The 22,302-nt window shown below is 46.7% G+C and overlaps 1 protein-coding gene across 1 annotated transcript in view; it reads left to right on the top strand.

The window, feature by feature from the left end:
- Window positions 1–22,302, top strand: part of eif4e1c (eukaryotic translation initiation factor 4E family member 1c) — a 38,151-nt gene that overhangs the window by 10,844 nt on the left and 5,005 nt on the right. The window contains exons 3-6 of the mRNA XM_084318082.1: window positions 2,413–2,508; window positions 6,356–6,419; window positions 10,524–10,637; window positions 19,254–19,393. Coding sequence (XP_084174208.1) covers window positions 2,413–2,508; window positions 6,356–6,419; window positions 10,524–10,637; window positions 19,254–19,393 — 414 coding nt within the window. The remainder of the gene's footprint in view (window positions 1–2,412; window positions 2,509–6,355; window positions 6,420–10,523; window positions 10,638–19,253; window positions 19,394–22,302) is intronic.

Here is a 22,302-nt window from a genome sequence, read left to right as displayed (position 1 = left end):
TCTGTTCACTGACACACAGGGTCTATATGGTTTTAGTTTCTGTCTGTTCACTGACACACAGGGTCTATATGGTTTTAGTTTCTGTCTGTTCACTGACACACACAGGGTCTATATGGTTTTAGTTTCTGTCTGTTCACTGACACACACAGGGGGTCTATATGGTTTTAGTTTCTGTCTGTTCACTGACACACAGGGTCTATATGGTTTTAGTTTCTGTCTGTTCACTGACACACAGGGTCTATATGGTTTTAGTTTCTGTCTGTTCACTGACACACAGGGGGTCTATATGGTTTTAGTTTCTGTCTGTTCACTGACACACACAGGGGGTCTATATGGTTTTAGTTTCTGTCTGTTCACTGACACACAGGGTCTATATGGTTTTAGTTTCTGTCTGTTCACTGACACACAGGGGGTCTATATGGTTTTAGTTTCTGTCTGTTCACTGACACACACAGGGGGTCTATATGGTTTTAGTTTCTGTCTGTTCACTGACACACAGGGTCTATATGGTTTTAGTTTCTGTCTGTTCACTGACACACACAGGGTCTATATGGTTTTAGTTTCTGTCTGTTCACTGACACACACAGGGTCTATATGGTTTTAGTTTCTGTCTGTTCACTGACACACAGGGTCTATATGGTTTTGTGAAGATAAGGGTCTATTGTGTTATATTATATATTACAATAAATATAGGCAATAAAGAATTTAAATCTAAATCTAGATGTATACTATGATTAAAGCGTATACACAGGTTGCAGTTTTCGGAGGCGTGCGCCACGCGCATTTTCACATAAATACACTCAATATCTGCATTATTACCACACATATAGATGTTGTTCAACCAGCTAATGTGTCTGTGTCTTTCCCAATACAAATACACCATATTACTAGAGCTGCCGCGGTATTGATGTTTTCCTTACCGCACAAATTTGCGAAATATTTCCTACCACTGCGGTTATTACACACACAGACTTATTTTTTTGTAGTCTACTCTTTATAGCATATAGCCTGCCTCTAGTCTAAATGTCTATCTTTAGAGGATGACTTTGCAGCATGAATATTGTTTGGGATTCGGCAAGCACGCATTCGTTATTGAAAGTGAAACACGGATTCGAAGTCTCCCCTCTGGTCGTGCACCGTTCACTCTGTGTCGCGGGCAGGGGTGGTAGGCGGGTAGCGCCTGGCGGTTACCCCCCCGACCCTTTCTTCTTCTTATTATTATTATAACGTTACTAATGATTACAAAGGCATTCGTTTTGTGGCATTAACGTTATATAGTTACACGTTCAATAACATCAGCGTATTTACCGGACCATAGCAAGGCAAGCATTACTCAATTCATATCTCAGTTCCTTTCTTTGCTCAGAGCGTGCCGAGTTGTGTCTGTTAATAAAGTTTTCAATCAGACAAGTGTATAGAACGAAGGGCTTTTATTATAACATTCGTTGCAGTAAAATCATTATGCCTCGTTTAGTACTCCTGAGGAGCGACGGTAATCCACTCCGGCGGGAGCTAACGTTAGCCTTGTTGTGAGCTCTGATCAATGGCTGACATTCAGGAAGTAAAAACCTCTCTTCTGACCAATCAGTGGTCTGCAGTGTTTCACGTGACTTTTCTGGTACCCAATAGGGTCGCTTGGAACCTCGACAGAGGAGTAGGGTATATCTGCAGAGCCGCAAGCCCAACGAGAGCAGGGTACTTTATTATTATTATTATAAAAAACAGCGGTGATGCGGTATTCAGCCTAACTCTGCGGTGGGCGTGATGTAACAGCGATACCGCGGTAATGCGGTAATCACGGCAGCTCTACATATTATTATATTTTTTCAGGAGTACACTCATTCTAAAATGAATTCTAACATTCTAATTAATGAGATAATAACTGGTTATACGTGCAAAATGGACAATAGAACACTGGAACTGGAAATCTTTAAAGAATCTTCAAAACGGGGACTGACTTCGCAATAGATTAGGCGTTTACAGCTGTTACAGTGTAAATGTGTCTTCCTCCTTCGTGCACTTTCGCCCGCTCTGAAGTCGGACTCGGTGTGCCCGGCCACACGCTCTGAAGTGGGACTCGGTGTGCCCGGCCACACGCTCTGAAGTGGGACTCGGTGTGCCCGGCCACACGCTCTGAAGTGGGACTCGGTGTGCCCGGCCACACGCGCGGAACCCGGTCTGAAGTCGGACTCGGTGTGCCCGGCCACACGCGCGGAACCCGGTCTGAAGTCGGACTCGGTGTGCCCGGCCACACGCGCGGAACCCGGTCAGGCACAACACTAGCGGCTCGCTGAGCACACTGTCTACACCTCGTCACTTTTCAACCATCGCTCGTCCAGCAAGAGAAGCTTCTACCCTCCACTGGATTTATGCATATTAACCATATTAATGTCTCTCTCTCCCCGTTCTCAGATGGGCCCTGTGGTATTTCAAAAACGACAAGAGCAAAAGCTGGACAGAGAATCTGCGTCTCATTTCCAAGTTTGACACAGTAGAGGACTTTTGGGCGTAAGTGCTCTCTTCTAACCTCTCCTCTTCTAACCTCTCCTCTTCTAACCTCTCCTCTTCTAACCTCTCCTCTTCTAACCTCTCCTCTCCTTCTAACCTCTTCTCTCCTCTTCTAACCTCCTCTCCTTCTAACCTCTCCTCTTCTCTCCTCTTCTAACCTCCTCTCCTTCTAACCTCTTCTCTCCTCTCCTCTTCTAACCTCTCCTCTTCTCTCCTCTTCTAACCTCTCCTCTTCTAACCTCTCCTCTTCTAACCTCTCCTCTTCTAACCTCTCCTCTCCTCTTCTCTCCTCTTCTAACCTCTCCTCTTCTAACCTCTCCTCTTCTAACCTCTCCTCTTCTAACCTCTCCTCTTCTCTCCTCTCCTCTTCTATCCTCTCCTCTTCTAACCTCTCCTCTTCTAACCTCTCCTCTCCTTCTAACCTCTCCTCTTCTAACCTCTCCTCTTCTAACCTCTCCTCTTCTAACCTCTCCTCTTCTAACCTCTCCTCTTCTAACCTCTCCTCTCCTTCTATCCTCTCCTCTCCTTCTAACCTCTCCTCTCCTTCTAACTTCTCCTCTCCTTCTAACCTCTCCTCCTCTTCTCTCCTCTCCTTCTAACCTCTCCTCCTCTTCTCTCCTCTCCTTCTAACCTCTCCTCTCCTTCTCTCCTCTCCTCTCCTTCTAACCTCTCCTCTCCTTCTCTTCTCTCCTCTCCTCCTCTCCTTCTCTCCTCTCCTCTCCTTCTCTCCTCTCCTTCTATCCTCTCCTCTCCTTCTAACCTCTCCTCTCCTTCTCTCCTCTCCTCTCCTTCTCTCCTCTCCTTCTAACCTCTCCTCTCCTTCTCTCCTCTCCTCTCCTTCTCTCCTCTCCTTCTATCCTCTCCTCTCCTCTCCTTCTCTCCTCTCCTCTCCTTCTCTCCTCTCCTCTCCTTCTCTCCTCTCCTTCTATCCTCTCCTCTCCTTCTCTCCTCTCCTCCTTCTCTCCTCTCCTTCTCTCCTCTCCTCTCCTTCTAACCTCTCCTCTCCTTCTCTCCTCTCCTCTCCTCCTCTCCTCTCCTTCTCTCCTCTCCTCTCCTCCTCTCCTTCTCTCCTCTCCTCTCCTTCTAACCTCTCCTCTCCTTCTCTCCTCTCCTTCTCTCCTCTCCTCTCCTTCTCTCCTCTCCTTCTCTCCTCTCCTCTCCTTCTAACCTCTCCTCTCCTTCTCTCCTCTCCTTCTCTCCTCTCCTTCTCACCTCTCCTCTCCTCTCCTTCTAACCTCTCCTTCTCTCCTCTCCTTCTCTCCTCTCCTCTCCTTCTAACCTCTCTCCTTCTCTCCTCTCCTTCTCTCCTCTCCTTCTCTTCTATCCTCTCCTTCTAACCTCTCCTCTCCTTCTCTCCTCTCCTTCTAACCTCTCCTTCTCTTCTCTCCTCTCCTTCTAACCTCTCCTCCTCTTCTCTCCTCTCCTCTTCTAACCTCTCCTTCTCTTCTCTCCTCTCCTTCTAACCTCTCCTCCTCTTCTCTCCTCTCCTCTTCTAACCTCTCCTTCTCTTCTCTCCTCTCCTTCTAACCTCTCCTCCTCTTCTCTCCTCTCCTCTCCTTCTAACCTCTCCTCTCCTTCTCTCCTCTCCTCTCCTTCTCTCCTCTCCTTCTAACCTCTCCTTCTCTCCTCTCCTTCTAACCTCTCCTCTCCTTCTCTCCTCTCCTCTCCTTCTCTCCTCTCCTTCTCTCCTCTCCTTCTATCCTCTCCTCTCCTCTCCTTCTCTCCTCTCCTCTCCTCTCCTTCTCTCCTCTCCTCTCCTTCTCTCCTCTCCTTCTATCCTCTCCTCTCCTTCTCTCCTCTCCTCTCCTTCTCTCCTCTCCTTCTCTCCTCTCCTCTCCTTCTAACCTCTCCTCTCCTTCTCTCCTCTCCTCTCCTTCTCTCCTCTCCTTCTCTCCTCTCCTCTCCTTCTAACCTCTCCTCTCCTTCTCTCCTCTCCTCTCCTTCTCTCCTCTCCTTCTCTCCTCTCCTCTCCTTCTCTCCTCTCCTTCTCACCTCTCCTCTCCTCTCCTCTTCTAACCTCTCCTCTCCTTCTATCCTCTCCTCTCCTTCTAACCTCTCCTTCTCTCCTCTCCTTCTCTCCTCTCCTCTCCTTCTAACCTCTCCTTCTCTCCTCTCCTCTCCTTCTCTCCTCTCCTTCTCTCCTCTCCTTCTCTCCTCTCCTCTCCTCTCCTTCTCTCCTCTCCTCTCCTCTCCTTCTCTCCTCTCCTTCTAACCTCTCCTCTCCTTCTAACCTCTCCTCTCCTTCTCTCCTCTCCTTCTATCCTCTCCTTCTCTCTCCTCTCCTTCTAACCTCTCCTCTCCTTCTCTCCTCTCCTTCTAACCTCTCCTCTCCTTCTCTCCTCTCCTCTCCTTCTAACCTCTCCTCTCCTTCTCTCCTCTCCTCTCCTTCTCTCCTCTCCTTCTCTCCTCTCCTCTCCTTCTCTCCTCTCCTTCTAACCTCTCCTCTCCTTCTCTCCTCTCCTCTCCTTCTCTCCTCTCCTTCTCTCCTCTCCTTCTAACCTCTCCTCTCCTTCTCTCCTCTCCTTCTAACTTCTCCTCTCCTTCTCTCCTCTCCTTCTAACCTCTCCTTCTCCTCTCCTTCTAACTTCTCCTCTCCTTCTCTCCTCTCCTCTCCTTCTAACTTCTCCTCTCCTTCTCTCCTCTCCTCCTCTCCTCTCCTTCTAACCTCTCCTCTCCTTCTCTCCTCTCCTTCTAACCTCTCCTCTCCTTCTCTCCTCTCCTTCTAACCTCTCCTTCTCTCCTCTCCTTCTCTCCTCTCCTCTCCTTCTAACCTCTCCTCTCCTTCTCTCCTCTCCTCTCCTTCTCTCCTCTCCTCTCTCCTCTCCTCTCCTTCTAACTTCTCCTCTCCTTCTCTCCTCTCCTCTCCTTCTATCCTCTCCTCTCCTTCTAACCTCTCCTCCTCTCCTCTCCTTCTCTCCTCTCCTCCTCTCCTCTCCTTCTCTCCTCTCCTCTCCTTCTATCCTCTCCTCTCCTTCTCTCCTCTCCTCTCCTCCTCTCCTCTCCTCCTCTCCTCTCCTCTCCTTCTATCCTCTCCTCTCCTTCTCTCCTCTCCTCTCCTTCTAACCTCTCCTTCTCTCCTCTCCTCTCCTTCTCTCCTCTCCTCTCCTTCTATCCTCTCCTTCTCTCCTCTCCTCTCCTTCTCTCCTCTCCTTCTCTCCTCTCCTCTCCTTCTAACCTCTCCTCTCCTTCTCTCCTCTCCTTCTAACCTCCTCTCCTCTCCTTCTCTCCTCTCCTCTCCTTCTCTCCTCTCCTTCTCTCCTCTCCTTCTAACCTCTCCTTCTCTCCTCTCCTTCTAACTTCTCCTCTCCTTCTCTCCTCTCCTCTCCTTCTAACTTCTCCTCTCCTTCTCTCCTCTCCTTCTAACCTCTCCTCCTCTCCTCTCCTTCTATCCTCTCCTCCTCTCCTCTCCTTCTAACCTCTCCTCTCCTTCTCTCCTTCTATCCTCTCCTCCTCTCCTCTCCTTCTAACTTCTCCTCTCCTTCTCTCCTCTCCTCTCCTTCTAACCTCTCCTCTCCTTCTCTCCTCTCCTTCTAACTTCTCCTCTCCTTCTATCCTCTCCTCCTCTCCTCTCCTTCTATCCTCTCCTCCTCTCCTCTCCTTCTAACCTCTCCTCCTCTCCTCTCCTCTCCTTCTCTCCTCTCCTCTCCTTCTAACCTCTCCTCTCCTTCTCTCCTCTCCTTCTAACTTCTCCTCTCCTTCTATCCTCTCCTCCTCTCCTCTCCTTCTAACCTCTCCTCCTCTCCTCTCCTTCTAACCTCTCCTCCTCTGTGTCATGAATTGAAATAAAAAATGAAATCCGCTGTTTTTGCCATGTCTTTCTAATACCCATGCACTGTCTCTTTTACAGATTATATAACCACATACAGCAGCCTAGCAAGCTGGGTTTCGGCTGTGACTATTGCTTATTTAAGGTAAGGGCTTTTGCGAACCTGAGTATTCATTTGTTGGGCTGACCCCTATTACTCGACTAATCGGTCGAAAGGAGCCGTAGTCAACTGCCAACCTCTTAGTCGAATACAAAAAAAATTATAATATATATTTTTATCATTCTTTCCAAAAGAAAAGAGGCCTAATGGCGCGCACACCAGAGGCTAACTGCCTAAGAAAACAGGCACAGAGGCACTGAAAGAGGATTTCACCATCTAATGAACACACTAGACTAGATAAACATCCAGATGTATCCATCAGTGGACCAATTGCATGCTTTTTTTGTCCACTAATATTCGACTAACGGCAAATTTTGGCCAATCATAGTCGACTATCCAAATCCTTAGTCGGGGACGGCCCTATTAATGTGTGATGCACACACTGTTGTTGTTTGCGCCGCTGTTCCCACTGTTTCCTGAACGTCTTTAAAACTCTGAGGTCTGGGCTTTTTTTGGAATTCGGAACCCCCCCCCCCCTTTCTGGGCCCTTTAGAAGAATAGGAAACTTTTTTTTACATAACATGCAGGTACAGGTTCATACCTTCAAAATAAGCCATCACTTCAAATCAGGCAGATACTTTTCAATCTGTCTTATGAATCATGCTTATAACACGACTCTTTTCTGAGTACAGGGGTTCAAAGAAAGCTGAACCATTTCTCTTGTCATGTGGAATGAACCCAGAAAGCAATGTAACCTCTTCCCCCTGACTTGACACATTTTAGGCCATGGTTACACTGGGGTTTTTTGTTTTGTTGCTGAATGATTACGTTTGCTGTCCTAGTTAAATAGAAATGCCGTTTTGGCAGGATAACGCGTTGCCCTACTGACAACGCTGAAATTGTGTTTCCGTTTTGGATACTGGCCAAAACTCGCCGACAACGTGTCTGCCACCTACTGCTTTGGCATTGTACTACACCACTGTGCTCAGGAGGCAAAACCAATGTCTAACTGGCCTGCCATTACGTTGTGTTCTGGAAAGCGAAACTGACCTTGAAAACGAAACGAAAATACCCCTGTGTGTAACCGCAGCCTTAGAGAGCAGCCCTTTGTTAGTTAATGACTTGTGACCCCCGCTTCTGTGATCAACCATCTATGAAATCATAGCACTGATTGGAGACAAAATAAGTGATGAGATAGTCAAACAGGCTACAAGCTAAGTTAGAGTCATAAAACACAAAATTGTTACAAATCTTAATTACAACTTCGGGTGGAATCTCCTTTGGGTGGAATTCCGTAACATGTGGAGGTACGCAGCGCACGCACACACACACGCACGCATGCACACATTCCAAACAACTAGATCTGTCGTTTTTAGAGACACAATCATAATGAGTCTCCTGAACAATTTAAAACCAATGATTAATCGATCGGAGCTTCCGACGCGGCGGTATGGTCCCTCGCCCGCGCACACGGACACACACACATTTATGCGTATAGCAGACTTAATGATTTTAGAATATTGCGTAATATCAGTAAATGCGTCATGCCTTCGCGGAGTTATGCGGTGTGCGAATAATACACACACACCTTTACGCTTATAGCAGATTAATCAAACGCAGTGATGCACGATATATCGGCCGATATGGTCGTTTCGGTATCGGTCCGATATCAAGATGGGGCAGATAAAAAAAATATATATCAGTCGTTTCTGAAAATAAGTTACAAAATAAAAAATGCGTTTTGGAAAATAGCTCTTTATTTGATTATCATAAAAAAGTGTTTTCTATACAGATATGTCGACATCGGTAAATATCGGCCAGAACAGCAATATTAATATCGGTATCGGCCACAATTTTCACCACGGTGCATCACTAAATTGCTATATTATCCATGTCATTATTATTACTTACCTGTAATGCCAATCCATTAATAAATCGCACGGCCCACCCACCCACAACGCCGAGAGGGACCCGGCACACACTTAACACTTACACTTATATCAGACTTAATGATTTTAGAATATTTCAGCTAATGGAGTTAAATCAACTATTCTGTCCGTTTTCATAATGTAACGTTATAGAGAGACGGAGAATGTAATGAAAATGTGATGAATGAATGAATAGTAGAAGGTTGGTGTTTGGGCGCCCAGGTGGCGAACCATGTACCGCCATGTGGCCGACCCGGGTTCGACTCCCGTCCTTTGCCGAATGTCTTCCCCCCGCTCTGTCTCCCGGTCTTCCTCCCTCTCTCCCCCCCGCTCTGTCTCCCGGTCTTCCTCCCTCTCTCCCCCCCGCTCTGTCTCCCGTTCTTTCTCTCTCTCTCCCTCTCTCTCTGACTGCCCGGTAGTACAAAACAATAAAAATCTACCAAAAACATAATAATAAAAAAAGGAAAAGTTAGTGTTTATTATTTTGTAATGTCTGGAAAAGCGCTATATATCGATGCAAGTATTCCTTCACTACTTCGCTGAAATAGAATCCAAAACCACTTTCAAGAAAAATGTTAAATACCATCTACTAACGAGCATGCACTGAACCCTTATCGCATAGCGGTGAAAACCAATTGACTGTTAATTGTATTTATGTTGATGGCAGTGAGTGCTGCTCAGGAAGCACTATTTATTTGATTTAGGGATGCCCCGATCACGTTTTTTGCCACCGATCGTCTATGAGCCATATCGGCCGATACCGATCGTTTTTGGTTTTATAATGTGTGTATACTCGAGGATTCTCCGGCGCTGCAGCTGGACCCTATTTGTATACTCTGCTTTGGTCAAATCACATTCAGCATGCCCTCATGTGATGCAAGCCAGGGGCTCGAATACGCATCGAATCAATGTTATAAGACATTGATATCAGGAGCTATCTGTAGCTACTGCTAGCCGGCTCGATAACGTTAAGACAACGCCTCAGTGAACTATTTAGTTTACTGGGACATTTCATATAGAGCTAACGTGAGCTAACGTTGGCTACCGAGCTAACGGAGGTATCATGCACTCGACTATTGCTGGAGCATTTGTTGATATCAGGAGCCATCAGTAGCTAGCCAGCTAGATAACGTTAGACAATGCATCATGTATTAAACTAAAAGTGAATAGTTGACTGGGTCGTTTTGTTTAAACAGTAACGATAGCTAGGTAGCTAACGTTAGCTCACAGAGGTCGCATGCACTAGAGCAGACTGCCGGAGCCTCTTGTTGACGCGGGTAAGGGAGGGGCAGGCGGAGGAGGAGGAGGGGCCGTGCGCTGAGAAGTCAGCGAGTGAGATCTCCGCTAAGAATTGGATCATGGGGGGGCAGGTGGCGCACGGAGATTACGTTCGTCACCAACACCGGGAGGGACTAGGATTCGCCTGTTCGAATCCAGCTCCCGGCGTTGCTATCAGCTTGGCTGTCCTCTCACGCTGATACAATTGGCTGTATCAGGGGGTGGGAAGCTGAAGGGTGGGTCCTGGGCGTTGTGTACAGCGATCCCTTACAGTTCGGTCGGGGCGCCTGCTCAGCGAGGGTTGGATCTGAGGAGAGATAGTGTGGCCTCCCACACGCTACACTCTCCCCGGTGAGAACCTGCACGGCCAGGTTGGCCTGCCCCAGGCTGCACATGCGTCGGAGGAAAGCATGTGACAGTCTCCGGTCTCCCGGACCAACAGTAGGGGAAAGTACGCAACAACCAGGAAGGGTGGGAGGGGGGAGAAATTGGGAAAAAAAGGAGGAAGAAAGATAATAAAGAATTGGATCATGTTTTTCGATCGGTTTTCACGATCGGCGAAAATAAAGCATTATCGGAATTCACCAATCTCATATTTATACTGAATATCGGCCGATACCGATCGCTGGCCGATCGATCGGGGCATCCCTAATTTCCATTTTATTTTAATACTACTAAGTATCTTGTACAATATCATCCTAACTGAGGATGAGATTGTTAATGATGTAATTGATGTTGATAATGATGTCGACATCATTCGGCCATGGAATTTGGTGGATTATATTAATATGTACTGTTGGACTGTGGTAATTCCATGTACGAATAAATAAATGATGATGATGTAATGTATTGAATATTGTTGTGAGTGCCGGACCCCAGGAAGAATAGCTTTTGTCAAAACACTTAACCCCGCATTGTCCCGTTAACCCCGCGCTGTGTGCAGGACGGCATCAAGCCCATGTGGGAGGATGACCGGAACAAGCTGGGCGGCCGGTGGCTGATGACGCTCAGCAAGCAGCAGAGACACAACGACCTGGACCGCTGCTGGATGGAGACGGTGAGCCATCCACCTGGTTCAGATCTAATGTGGACCATCCAGCTGCTTCAGATCTAATGTGGACCATCCAGCTGCTTCAGATCTAATGTGGACCATCCAGCTGGTTCAGATCTAATGTGGACCATCCAGCTGCTTCAGATCTAATGTAGACCATCCAGCTGGTTCATATCTAATGTAGACCATCCAGCTGGTTCAGATCTAATGTGGACCATCCAGCTGGTTCAGATCTAATGTGGACCATCCACCTGCTTCAGATCTAATGTGGACCATCCAGCTGGTTCAGATCTAATGTAGACCATCCACCTGCTTCAGATCTAATGTGGACCATCCAGCTGCTTCAGATCTAATGTCTGTAGACCATCCACCTGGTTCAGATCTAATGTGGACCATCCAGCTGGTTCAGATCTAATGTAGACCATCCACCTGGTTCAGATCTAATGTGGACCATCCACCTGGTTCAGATCTAATGTGGACCATCCAGCTGCTTCAGATCTAATGTAGACCATCCAGCTGCTTCAGATCTAATGTGGACCATCCACCTGGTTCAGATCTAATGTGGACCATCCAGCTGGTTCAGATCTAATGTAGACCATCCAGCTGCTTCAGATCTAATGTCTGTAGACCATCCACCTGGTTCAGATCTAATGTGGACCATCCAGCTGGTTCAGATCTAATGTAGACCATCCAGCTGCTTCAGATCTAATATCTGTAGACCATCCACCTGGTTCAGATCTAATGTGGACCATCCAGCTGGTTCAGATCTAATGTAGACTATCCAGCTGCTTCAGATCTAATGTCTGTAGAGCCATCCAGCTGGTTCAGATCTAATGTCTGTAGACCATCCACCTGGTTCAGATCTAATGTGGACCATCCAGCTGGTTCAGATCTAATGTAGACCATCCAGCTGGTTCAGATCTAATAGCCCCCATGGGCTGTCGGCCTACAAGTCGAGAGGAAACACCACAATGGATCCAGAACAAAAAAACACCATAAAATCCACAACAACACTCCCAGACTGTCCCCAGTGGAGAGGAGGAGCAGCACAGGGTTAGGGTGGACTCACTAACACACAGCTATAGAGGAGCAGCACAGGGTGGACTCACTAACACACAGCTATAGAGGAGCAGCACAGGGTGGACTCACTAACACACAGCTATAGAGGAGCAGCACAGGGTGGACTCACTAACACACAGCAATAGAGGAGCAGCACAGGGTGGACTCACTAACACACAGCTATAGAGGAGCAGCACAGGGTGGACTCACTAACACACAGCTATAGAGGAGCAGCACAGGGTGGACTCACTAACACACAGCTATAGAGGAGCAGCACAGGGTGGACTCACTAACACACAGCTATAGAGGAGCAGCACAGGGTGGACTCACTAACACACAGCAATAGAGGAGCAGCACAGGGTGGACTCACTAACACACAGCAATAGAGGAGCAGCACAGGGTTAGGGTGGACTCACTAACACACAGCTATAGAGGAGCAGCACAGGGTTAGGGTGGACTCACTAACACACAGCTATAGAGGAGCAGCACAGGGTGGACTCACTAACACACAGCTATAGAGGAGCAGCACAGGGTGGACTCACTAACACACAGCTATAGAGGAGCAGCACAGGGTGGACTCACTAACACACAGCTATAGAGGAGCAGCACAGGGTGGACTCACTAACACAGAGCTATAGAGGAGCAGCACAGGGTGGACTCACTAACACACAGCTATAGAGGAGCAGCACAGGGTGGACTCACTAACACACAGCTATAGAGGAGCAGCACAGGGTGGACTCACTAACACACAGCTATAGAGGAGCAGCACAGGGTGGACTCACTAACACACAGCTATAGAGCAGCACAGGGTGGACTCACTAACACACAGCTATAGAGGAGCAGCACAGGGTGGACTCACTAACACAGCTATAGAGGAGCAGCACAGGGTGGACTCACTAACACACAGCTATAGAGGAGCAGCACAGGGTGGACTCACTAACACACAGCAATAGAGGAGCAGCACAGGGTGGACTCACTAACACACAGCAATAGAGGAGCAGCACAGGGTTAGGGTGGACTCACTAACACACAGCTATAGAGGAGCAGCACAGGGTGGACTCACTAACACACAGCTATAGAGGAGCAGCACAGGGTGGACTCACTAACACACAGCTATAGAGGAGCAGCACAGGGTGGACTCACTAACACACAGCTATAGAGGAGCAGCACAGGGTGGACTCACTAACACACAGCTATAGAGGAGCAGCACAGGGTGGACTCACTAACACACAGCTATAGAGGAGCAGCACAGGGTGGACTCACTAACACACAGCTATAGAGGAGCAGCACAGGGTGGACTCACTAACACACAGCTATAGAGCAGCACAGGGTGGACTCACTAACACACAGCTATAGAGGAGCAGCACAGGGTGGACTCACTAACACAGCTATAGAGGAGCAGCACAGGGTGGACTCACTAACACACAGCTATAGAGGAGCAGCACAGGGTGGACTCACTAACACACAGCAATAGAGGAGCAGCACAGGGTGGACTCACTAACACACAGCAATAGAGGAGCAGCACAGGGTTAGGGTGGACTCACTAACACACAGCTATAGAGGAGCAGCACAGGGTGGACTCACTAACACACAGCTATAGAGGAGCAGCACAGGGTGGACTCACTAACACACAGCAATAGAGGAGCAGCACAGGGTTAGGGTGGACTCACTAACACACAGCTATAGAGGAGCAGCACAGGGTGGACTCACTAACACACAGCAATAGAGGAGCAGCACAGGGTGGACTCACTAACACACAGCTATAGAGGAGCAGCACAGGGTGGACTCACTAACACACAGCAATAGAGGAGCAGCACAGGGTTAGGGTGGACTCACTAACACACAGCAATAGAGGAGCAGCACAGGGTGGACTCACTAACACACAGCTATAGAGGAGCAGCACAGGGTTAGGGTGGACTCACTAACACACAGCTATAGAGGAGCAGCACAGGGTGGACTCACTAACACACAGCTATAGAGGAGCAGCACAGGGTGGACTCACTAACACACAGCAATAGAGGAGCAGCACAGGGTGGACTCACTAACACACAGCTATAGAGGAGCAGCACAGGGTGGACTCACTAACACACAGCTATAGAGGAGCAGCACAGGGTGGACTCACTAACACACAGCTATAGAGGAGCAGCACAGGGTGGACTCACTAACACACAGCTATAGAGGAGCAGCACAGGGTGGACTCACTAACACACAGCAATAGAGGAGCAGCACAGGGTGGACTCACTAACACACAGCTATAGAGGAGCAGCACAGGGTGGACTCACTAACACACAGCTATAGAGGAGCAGCACAGGGTGGACTCACTAACACACAGCTATAGAGGAGCAGCACAGGGTGGACTCACTAACACACAGCAATAGAGGAGCAGCACAGGGTGGACTCACTAACACACAGCTATAGAGGAGCAGCACAGGGTGGACTCACTAACACACAGCTATAGAGGAGCAGCACAGGGTGGACTCACTAACACACAGCAATAGAGGAGCAGCACAGGGTGGACTCACTAACACACAGCTATAGAGGAGCAGCACAGGGTTAGGGTGGACTCACTAACACACAGCTATAGAGGAGCAGCACAGGGTGGACTCACTAACACACAGCTATAGAGGAGCAGCACAGGGTGGACTCACTAACACACAGCTATAGAGGAGCAGCACAGGGTGGACTCACTAACACACAGCTATAGAGGAGCAGCACAGGGTTAGGGTGGACTCACTAACACACAGCTATAGAGGAGCAGCACAGGGTGGACTCACTAACACACAGCTATAGAGGAGCAGCACAGGGTGGACTCACTAACACACAGCTATAGAGGAGCAGCACAGGGTGGACTCACTAACACACAGCTATAGAGGAGCAGCACAGGGTGGACTCACTAACACACAGCTATAGAGGAGCAGCACAGGGTGGACTCACTAACACACAGCTATAGAGGAGCAGCACAGGGTGGACTCACTAACACACAGCTATAGAGGAGCAGCACAGGGTGGACTCACTAACACACAGCTATAGAGGAGCAGCACAGGGTTAGGGTGGACTCACTAACACACAGCTATAGAGGAGCAGCACAGGGTGGACTCACTAACACACAGCTATAGAGGAGCAGCACAGGGTGGACTCACTAACACACAGCTATAGAGGAGCAGCACAGGGTGGACTCACTAACACACAGCTATAGAGGAGCAGCACAGGGTTAGGGTGGACTCACTAACACACAGCTATAGAGGAGCAGCACAGGGTGGACTCACTAACACACAGCTATAGAGGAGCAGCACAGGGTGGACTCACTAACACACAGCAATAGAGGAGCAGCACAGGGTGGACTCACTAACACACAGCAATAGAGGAGCAGCACAGGGTGGACTCACTAACACACAGCAATAGAGGAGCAGCACAGGGTGGACTCACTAACACACAGCTATAGAGGAGCAGCACAGGGTGGACTCACTAACACACAGCTATAGAGGAGCAGCACAGGGTGGACTCACTAACACACAGCTATAGAGGAGCAGCACAGGGTGGACTCACTAACACACAGCTATAGAGGAGCAGCACAGGGTGGACTCACTAACACACAGCAATAGAGGAGCAGCACAGGGTTAGGGTGGACTCACTAACACACAGCAATAGAGGAGCAGCACAGGGTGGACTCACTAACACACAGCTATAGAGGAGCAGCACAGGGTGGACTCACTAACACACAGCTATAGAGGAGCAGCACAGGGTGGACTCACTAACACACAGCTATAGAGGAGCAGCACAGGGTTAGGGTGGACTCACTAACACACAGCTATAGAGGAGCAGCACAGGGTGGACTCACTAACACACAGCTATAGAGGAGCAGCACAGGGTGGACTCACTAACACACAGCTATAGAGGAGCAGCACAGGGTGGACTCACTAACACACAGCTATAGAGGAGCAGCACAGGGTGGACTCACTAACACACAGCTATAGAGGAGCAGCACAGGGTTAGGGTGGACTCACTAACACACAGCTATAGAGGAGCAGCACAGGGTGGACTCACTAACACACAGCTATAGAGGAGCAGCACAGGGTTAGGGTGGACTCACTAACACACAGCTATAGAGGAGCAGCACAGGGTGGACTCACTAACACACAGCTATAGAGGAGCAGCACAGGGTGGACTCACTAACACACAGCTATAGAGGAGCAGCACAGGGTTAGGGTGGACTCACTAACACACAGCTATAGAGGAGCAGCACAGGGTGGACTCACTAACACACAGCAATAGAGGAGCAGCACAGGGTGGACTCACTAACACACAGCTATAGAGGAGCAGCACAGGGTGGACTCACTAACACACAGCTATAGAGCAGCACAGGGTGGACTCACTAACACACAGTAATAGAGCAGCACAGGGTGGACTCACTAACACACAGCTATAGAGGAGCAGCACAGGGTGGACTCACTAACACACAGCTATAGAGGAGCAGCACAGGGTGGACTCACTAACACACAGCTATAGAGGAGCAGCACAGGGTTAGGGTGGACTCACTAACACACAGCTATAGAGGAGCAGCACAGGGTGGACTCACTAACACACAGCAATAGAGGAGCAGCACAGGGTGGACTCACTAACACACAGCTATAGAGGAGCAGCACAGGGTGGACTCACTAACACACAGCTATAGAGGAGCAGCACAGGGTGGACTCACTAACACACAGCTATAGAGGAGCAGCACAGGGTGGACTCACTAACACACAGCTATAGAGGAGCAGCACAGGGTGGACTCACTAACACACAGCTATAGAGGAGCAGCACAGGGTGGACTCACTAACACACAGCTATAGAGGAGCAGCACAGGGTGGACTCACTAACACACAGCAATAGAGGAGCAGCACAGGGTTAGGGTGGACTCACTAACACACAGCTATAGAGGAGCAGCACAGGGTGGACTCACTAACACACAGCTATAGAGGAGCAGCACAGGGTGGACTCACTAACACACAGCAATAGAGGAGCAGCACAGGGTGGACTCACTAACACACAGCTATAGAGGAGCAGCACAGGGTGGACTCACTAACACACAGCTATAGAGGAGCAGCACAGGGTTAGGGTGGACTCACTAACACACAGCTATAGAGGAGCAGCACAGGGTGGACTCACTAACACACAGCTATAGAGGAGCAGCACAGGGTTAGGGTGGACTCACTAACACACAGCAATAGAGGAGCAGCACAGGGTGGACTCACTAACACACAGCTATAGAGGAGCAGCACAGGGTGGACTCACTAACACACAGCAATAGAGGAGCAGCACAGGGTGGACTCACTAACACACAGCTATAGAGGAGCAGCACAGGGTGGACTCACTAACACACAGCTATAGAGGAGCAGCACAGGGTGGACTCACTAACACACAGCTATAGAGGAGCAGCACAGGGTGGACTCACTAACACACAGCTATAGAGGAGCAGCACAGGGTGGACTCACTAACACACAGCAATAGAGGAGCAGCACAGGGTGGACTCACTAACACACAGCAATAGAGGAGCAGCACAGGGTGGACTCACTAACACACAGCTATAGAGGAGCAGCACAGGGTTAGGGTGGACTCACTAACACACAGCAATAGAGGAGCAGCACAGGGTGGACTCACTAACACACAGCTATAGAGGAGCAGCACAGGGTGGACTCACTAACACACAGCTATAGAGGAGCAGCACAGGGTGGACTCACTAACACACAGCTATAGAGGAGCAGCACAGGGTGGACTCACTAACACACAGCTATAGAGGAGCAGCACAGGGTGGACTCACTAACACACAGCTATAGAGGAGCAGCACAGGGTGGACTCACTAACACACAGCTATAGAGGAGCACAGGGTTAGGGTGGACTCACTAACACACAGCTATAGAGGAGCAGCACAGGGTGGACTCACTAACACACAGCTATAGAGGAGCAGCACAGGGTGGACTCACTAACACACAGCTATAGAGGAGCAGCACAGGGTGGACTCACTAACACACAGCTATAGAGGAGCAGCACAGGGTGGACTCACTAACACACAGCAATAGAGGAGCAGCACAGGGTTAGGGTGGACTCACTAACACACAGCTATAGAGGAGCAGCACAGGGTGGACTCACTAACACACAGCTATAGAGGAGCAGCACAGGGTGGACTCACTAACACACAGCTATAGAGGAGCAGCACAGGGTGGACTCACTAACACACAGCTATAGAGGAGCAGCACAGGGTGGACTCACTAACACACAGCTATAGAGGAGCAGCACAGGGTGGACTCACTAACACACAGCTATAGAGGAGCAGCACAGGGTGGACTCACTAACACACAGCAATAGAGGAGCAGCACAGGGTGGACTCACTAACACACAGCTATAGAGGAGCAGCACAGGGTGGACTCACTAACACACAGCTATAGAGGAGCAGCACAGGGTTAGGGTGGACTCACTAACACACAGCTATAGAGGAGCAGCACAGGGTGGACTCACTAACACACAGCTATAGAGGAGCAGCACAGGGTGGACTCACTAACACACAGCTATAGAGGAGCAGCACAGGGTGGACTCACTAACACACAGCTATAGAGGAGCAGCACAGGGTGGACTCACTAACACACAGCTATAGAGGAGCAGCACAGGGTGGACTCACTAACACACAGCTATAGAGGAGCAGCACAGGGTGGACTCACTAACACACAGCTATAGAGGAGCAGCACAGGGTTAGGGTGGACTCACTAACACACAGCTATAGAGGAGCAGCACAGGGTGGACTCACTAACACACAGCTATAGAGGAGCAGCACAGGGTGGACTCACTAACACACAGCTATAGAGGAGCAGCACAGGGTGGACTCACTAACACACAGCTATAGAGGAGCAGCACAGGGTGGACTCACTAACACACAGCTATAGAGGAGCAGCACAGGGTGGACTCACTAACACACAGCTATAGAGGAGCAGCACAGGGTTAGGGTGGACTTACTAAAAAAATTAAATAAAAACACCGGTCTGTAACAGGGAACACTGCATTATCGAGACAGCGCCCCTACGAGGATCTGGCCGGTAATGCACTTTTCCGAATTCCAAGAGTAGGGTAAATCTGCAGTGCCGCTCGGTGACATTGAGTAGGATATTAAAATGGAATAAAAGCCAAAACAACCTTGCCACGTATATATATATACGGGGTTGGCCACGAATGTGTTAACCTCGAGTCTTAAATACACTTGAAAGACTGCTGCTGTTTCTAAACGTACGTACATAGATATGTGTTATATGTACAGTACATGTGTCTCATTATCTTTTGAGTTAGTCTTTACATTTTATATATATGTGACACAAAAATGCGTTTATTTTTTTGCCTGTAAGAAATATGCTTGCTCACTGGCCGGTGAGTCACAAAATTAATTTCGGGCCCTGGCTATAACATCCTGTGGTCGAACTTAGTACTTTATTTACATCGTTTTCCGATGTGACCGTGTTGCTGGTGGATAATGAAATGTGGGGAGTTGGACATCTTGTTTGTCGTCTAACAGGCCGTGTGGTGGTTTGTGTTTCACAGCTGTTGTGTTTAATCGGAGAGTCGTTTGACGAGGCGAGCGAAGACGTCTGTGGAGCCGTGGTCAACGTCCGGCCGAAGGGAGACAAAATAGCCATCTGGACCGGCAACTGTCAAAACAGAGACGCCATCATGGCGATAGGGTTGGTGCTCTTTATTACATCATGATGATAGGGTAGGTGCTCTTTCATTAGATTCTATATTTATTACATCATGATGATAGGGTGGGTGCTCTTTCATTAGATTCTATATGTATTACATCATGATGATAGGGTAGGTGCTCTTTCATTAGATTCTATATTTATTACATCATGACGATAGGGTGCTCTTTCATTAGATTCTATATTTATTACATCATGATGATAGGGTGGGTGCTCTTTCATTAGATTCTATATTTATTACATCATGATGATAGGGTAGGTGCTCTTTCATTAGATTCTATATTTATTACATCATGATGATAGGGTTGGTGCTCTTTCATTAGATTCTATATTTATTACATCATGATGATAGGGTAGGTGCTCTTTCATTAGATTCTATATTTATTACATCATGATGATAGGGTAGGTGCTCTTTCATTAGATTCTATATTTATTACATCATGATGATAGGGTTGGTGCTCTTTCATTAGATTCTATATTTATTACATCATGATGATAGGGTAGGTGCTCTTTCATTAGATTCTATATTTATTACATCATGATGATAGGGTAGGTGCTCTTTCATTAGATTCTATATTTATTACATCATGATGATAGGGTTGGTGCTCTTTCATTAGATTCTATATTTATTACATCATGATGATAGGGTTGGTGCTCTTTCATTAGATTCTATATTTATTACCGGTACATCATGATGATAGGGTAGGTGCTCTTTCATTAGATTCTATATTTATTACATCATGATGATAGGGTGCTCTTTCATTAGATTCTATATTTATTACCGGTACATCATGATGATAGGGTTGGTGCTCTTTCATTAGATTCTATATTTATTACATCATGATGATAGGGTAGGTGCTCTTTCATTAGATTCTATATTTATTACATCATGATGATAGGGTGCTCTTTCATTAGATTCTATATTTATTACATCATGATGATAGGGTGGGTGCTCTTTCATTAGATTCTATATGTATTACATCATGATGATAGGGTAGGTGCTCTTTCATTAGATTCTATATTTATTACATCATGACGATAGGGTGCTCTTTCATTAGATTCTATATTTATTACATCATGATGATAGGGTGGGTGCTCTTTCATTAGATTCTATATTTATTACATCATGATGATAGGGTAGGTGCTCTTTCATTAGATTCTATATTTATTACATCATGATGATAGGGTTGGTGCTCTCATTAGATTCTATATTTATTACATCATGATGATAGGGTAGGTGCTCTTTCATTAGATTCTATATTTATTACATCATGATGATAGGGTAGGTGCTCTTTCATTAGATTCTATATTTATTACATCATGATGATAGGGTTGGTGCTCTTTCATTAGATTCTATATTTATTACATCATGATGATAGGGTAGGTGCTCTTTCATTAGATTCTATATTTATTACATCATGATGATAGGGTAGGTGCTCTTTCATTAGATTCTATATTTATTACATCATGATGATAGGGTTGGTGCTCTTTCATTAGATTCTATATTTATTACATCATGATGATAGGGTTGGTGCTCTTTCATTAGATTCTATATTTATTACCGGTACATCATGATGATAGGGTAGGTGCTCTTTCATTAGATTCTATATTTATTACATCATGATGATAGGGTGCTCTTTCATTAGATTCTATATTTATTACCGGTACATCATGATGATAGGGTTGGTGCTCTTTCATTAGATTCTATATTTATTACATCATGATGATAGGGTAGGTGCTCTTTCATTAGATTCTATATTTATTACATCATGATGATAGGGTGCTCTTTCATTAGATTCTATATTTATTACATCATGATGATAGGGTTGGTGCTCTTTCATTAGATTCTATATTTATTACATCATGATGATAGGGTAGGTGCTCTTTCATTAGATTCTATATTTATTACATCATGATGATAGGGTAGGTGCTCTTTCATTAGATTCTATATTTATTACATCATGATGATAGGGTAGGTGCTCTTTCATTAGATTCTATATTTATTACATCATGATGATAGGGTTGGTGCTCTTTCATTAGATTCTATATTTATTACATCATGATGATAGGGTAGGTGCTCTTTCATTAGATTCTATATGTATTACATCATGATGATAGGGTAGGTGCTCTTTCATTAGATTCTATATTTATTACATCATGATGATAGGGTAGGTGCTCTTTCATTAGATTCTATATTTATTACATCATGATGATAGGGTTGGTGCTCTTTCATTAGATTCTATATTTATTACATCATGATGATAGGGTAGGTGCTCTTTCATTAGATTCTATATTTATTACATCATGATGATGGGGTAGGTGCTCTTTCATTAGATTCTATATTTATTACATCATGATGATAGGGTAGGTGCTCTTTCATTAGATTCTATATTTATTACATCATGATGATAGGGTTGGTGCTCTTTCATTAGATTCTATATTTATTACATCATGATGATAGGGTGCTCTTTCATTAGATTCTATATTTATTACATCATGATGATAGGGTTGGTGCTCTTTCATTAGATTCTATATTTATTACATCATGATGATAGGGTAGGTGCTCTTTCATTAGATTCTATATTTATTACATCATGATGATAGGGTAGGTGCTCTTTCATTAGATTCTATATTTATTACATCATGATGATAGGGTAGGTGCTCTTTCATTAGATTCTATATTTATTACATCATGATGATAGGGTTGGTGCTCTTTCATTAGATTCTATATTTATTACATCATGGCGATAGGGTTGGTGCTCTTTCATTAGATTCTATATTTATTACATCATGGCGATAGGGTTGGTGCTCTTTCATTAGATTCTATATTTATTACATCATGATGATAGGGTTGGTGCTCTTTCATTAGATTCTATATTTATTACATCATG

The sequence above is a fragment of the Notolepis coatsorum genome (assembly GCF_963971535.1).
Source record: "Notolepis coatsorum genome assembly, chromosome: 1".
NCBI classification, from domain to species: Eukaryota; Metazoa; Chordata; class Actinopteri; order Aulopiformes; family Paralepididae; genus Notolepis; species Notolepis coatsorum.
This window is presented reverse-complemented; position numbering and strand designations above follow the sequence as displayed.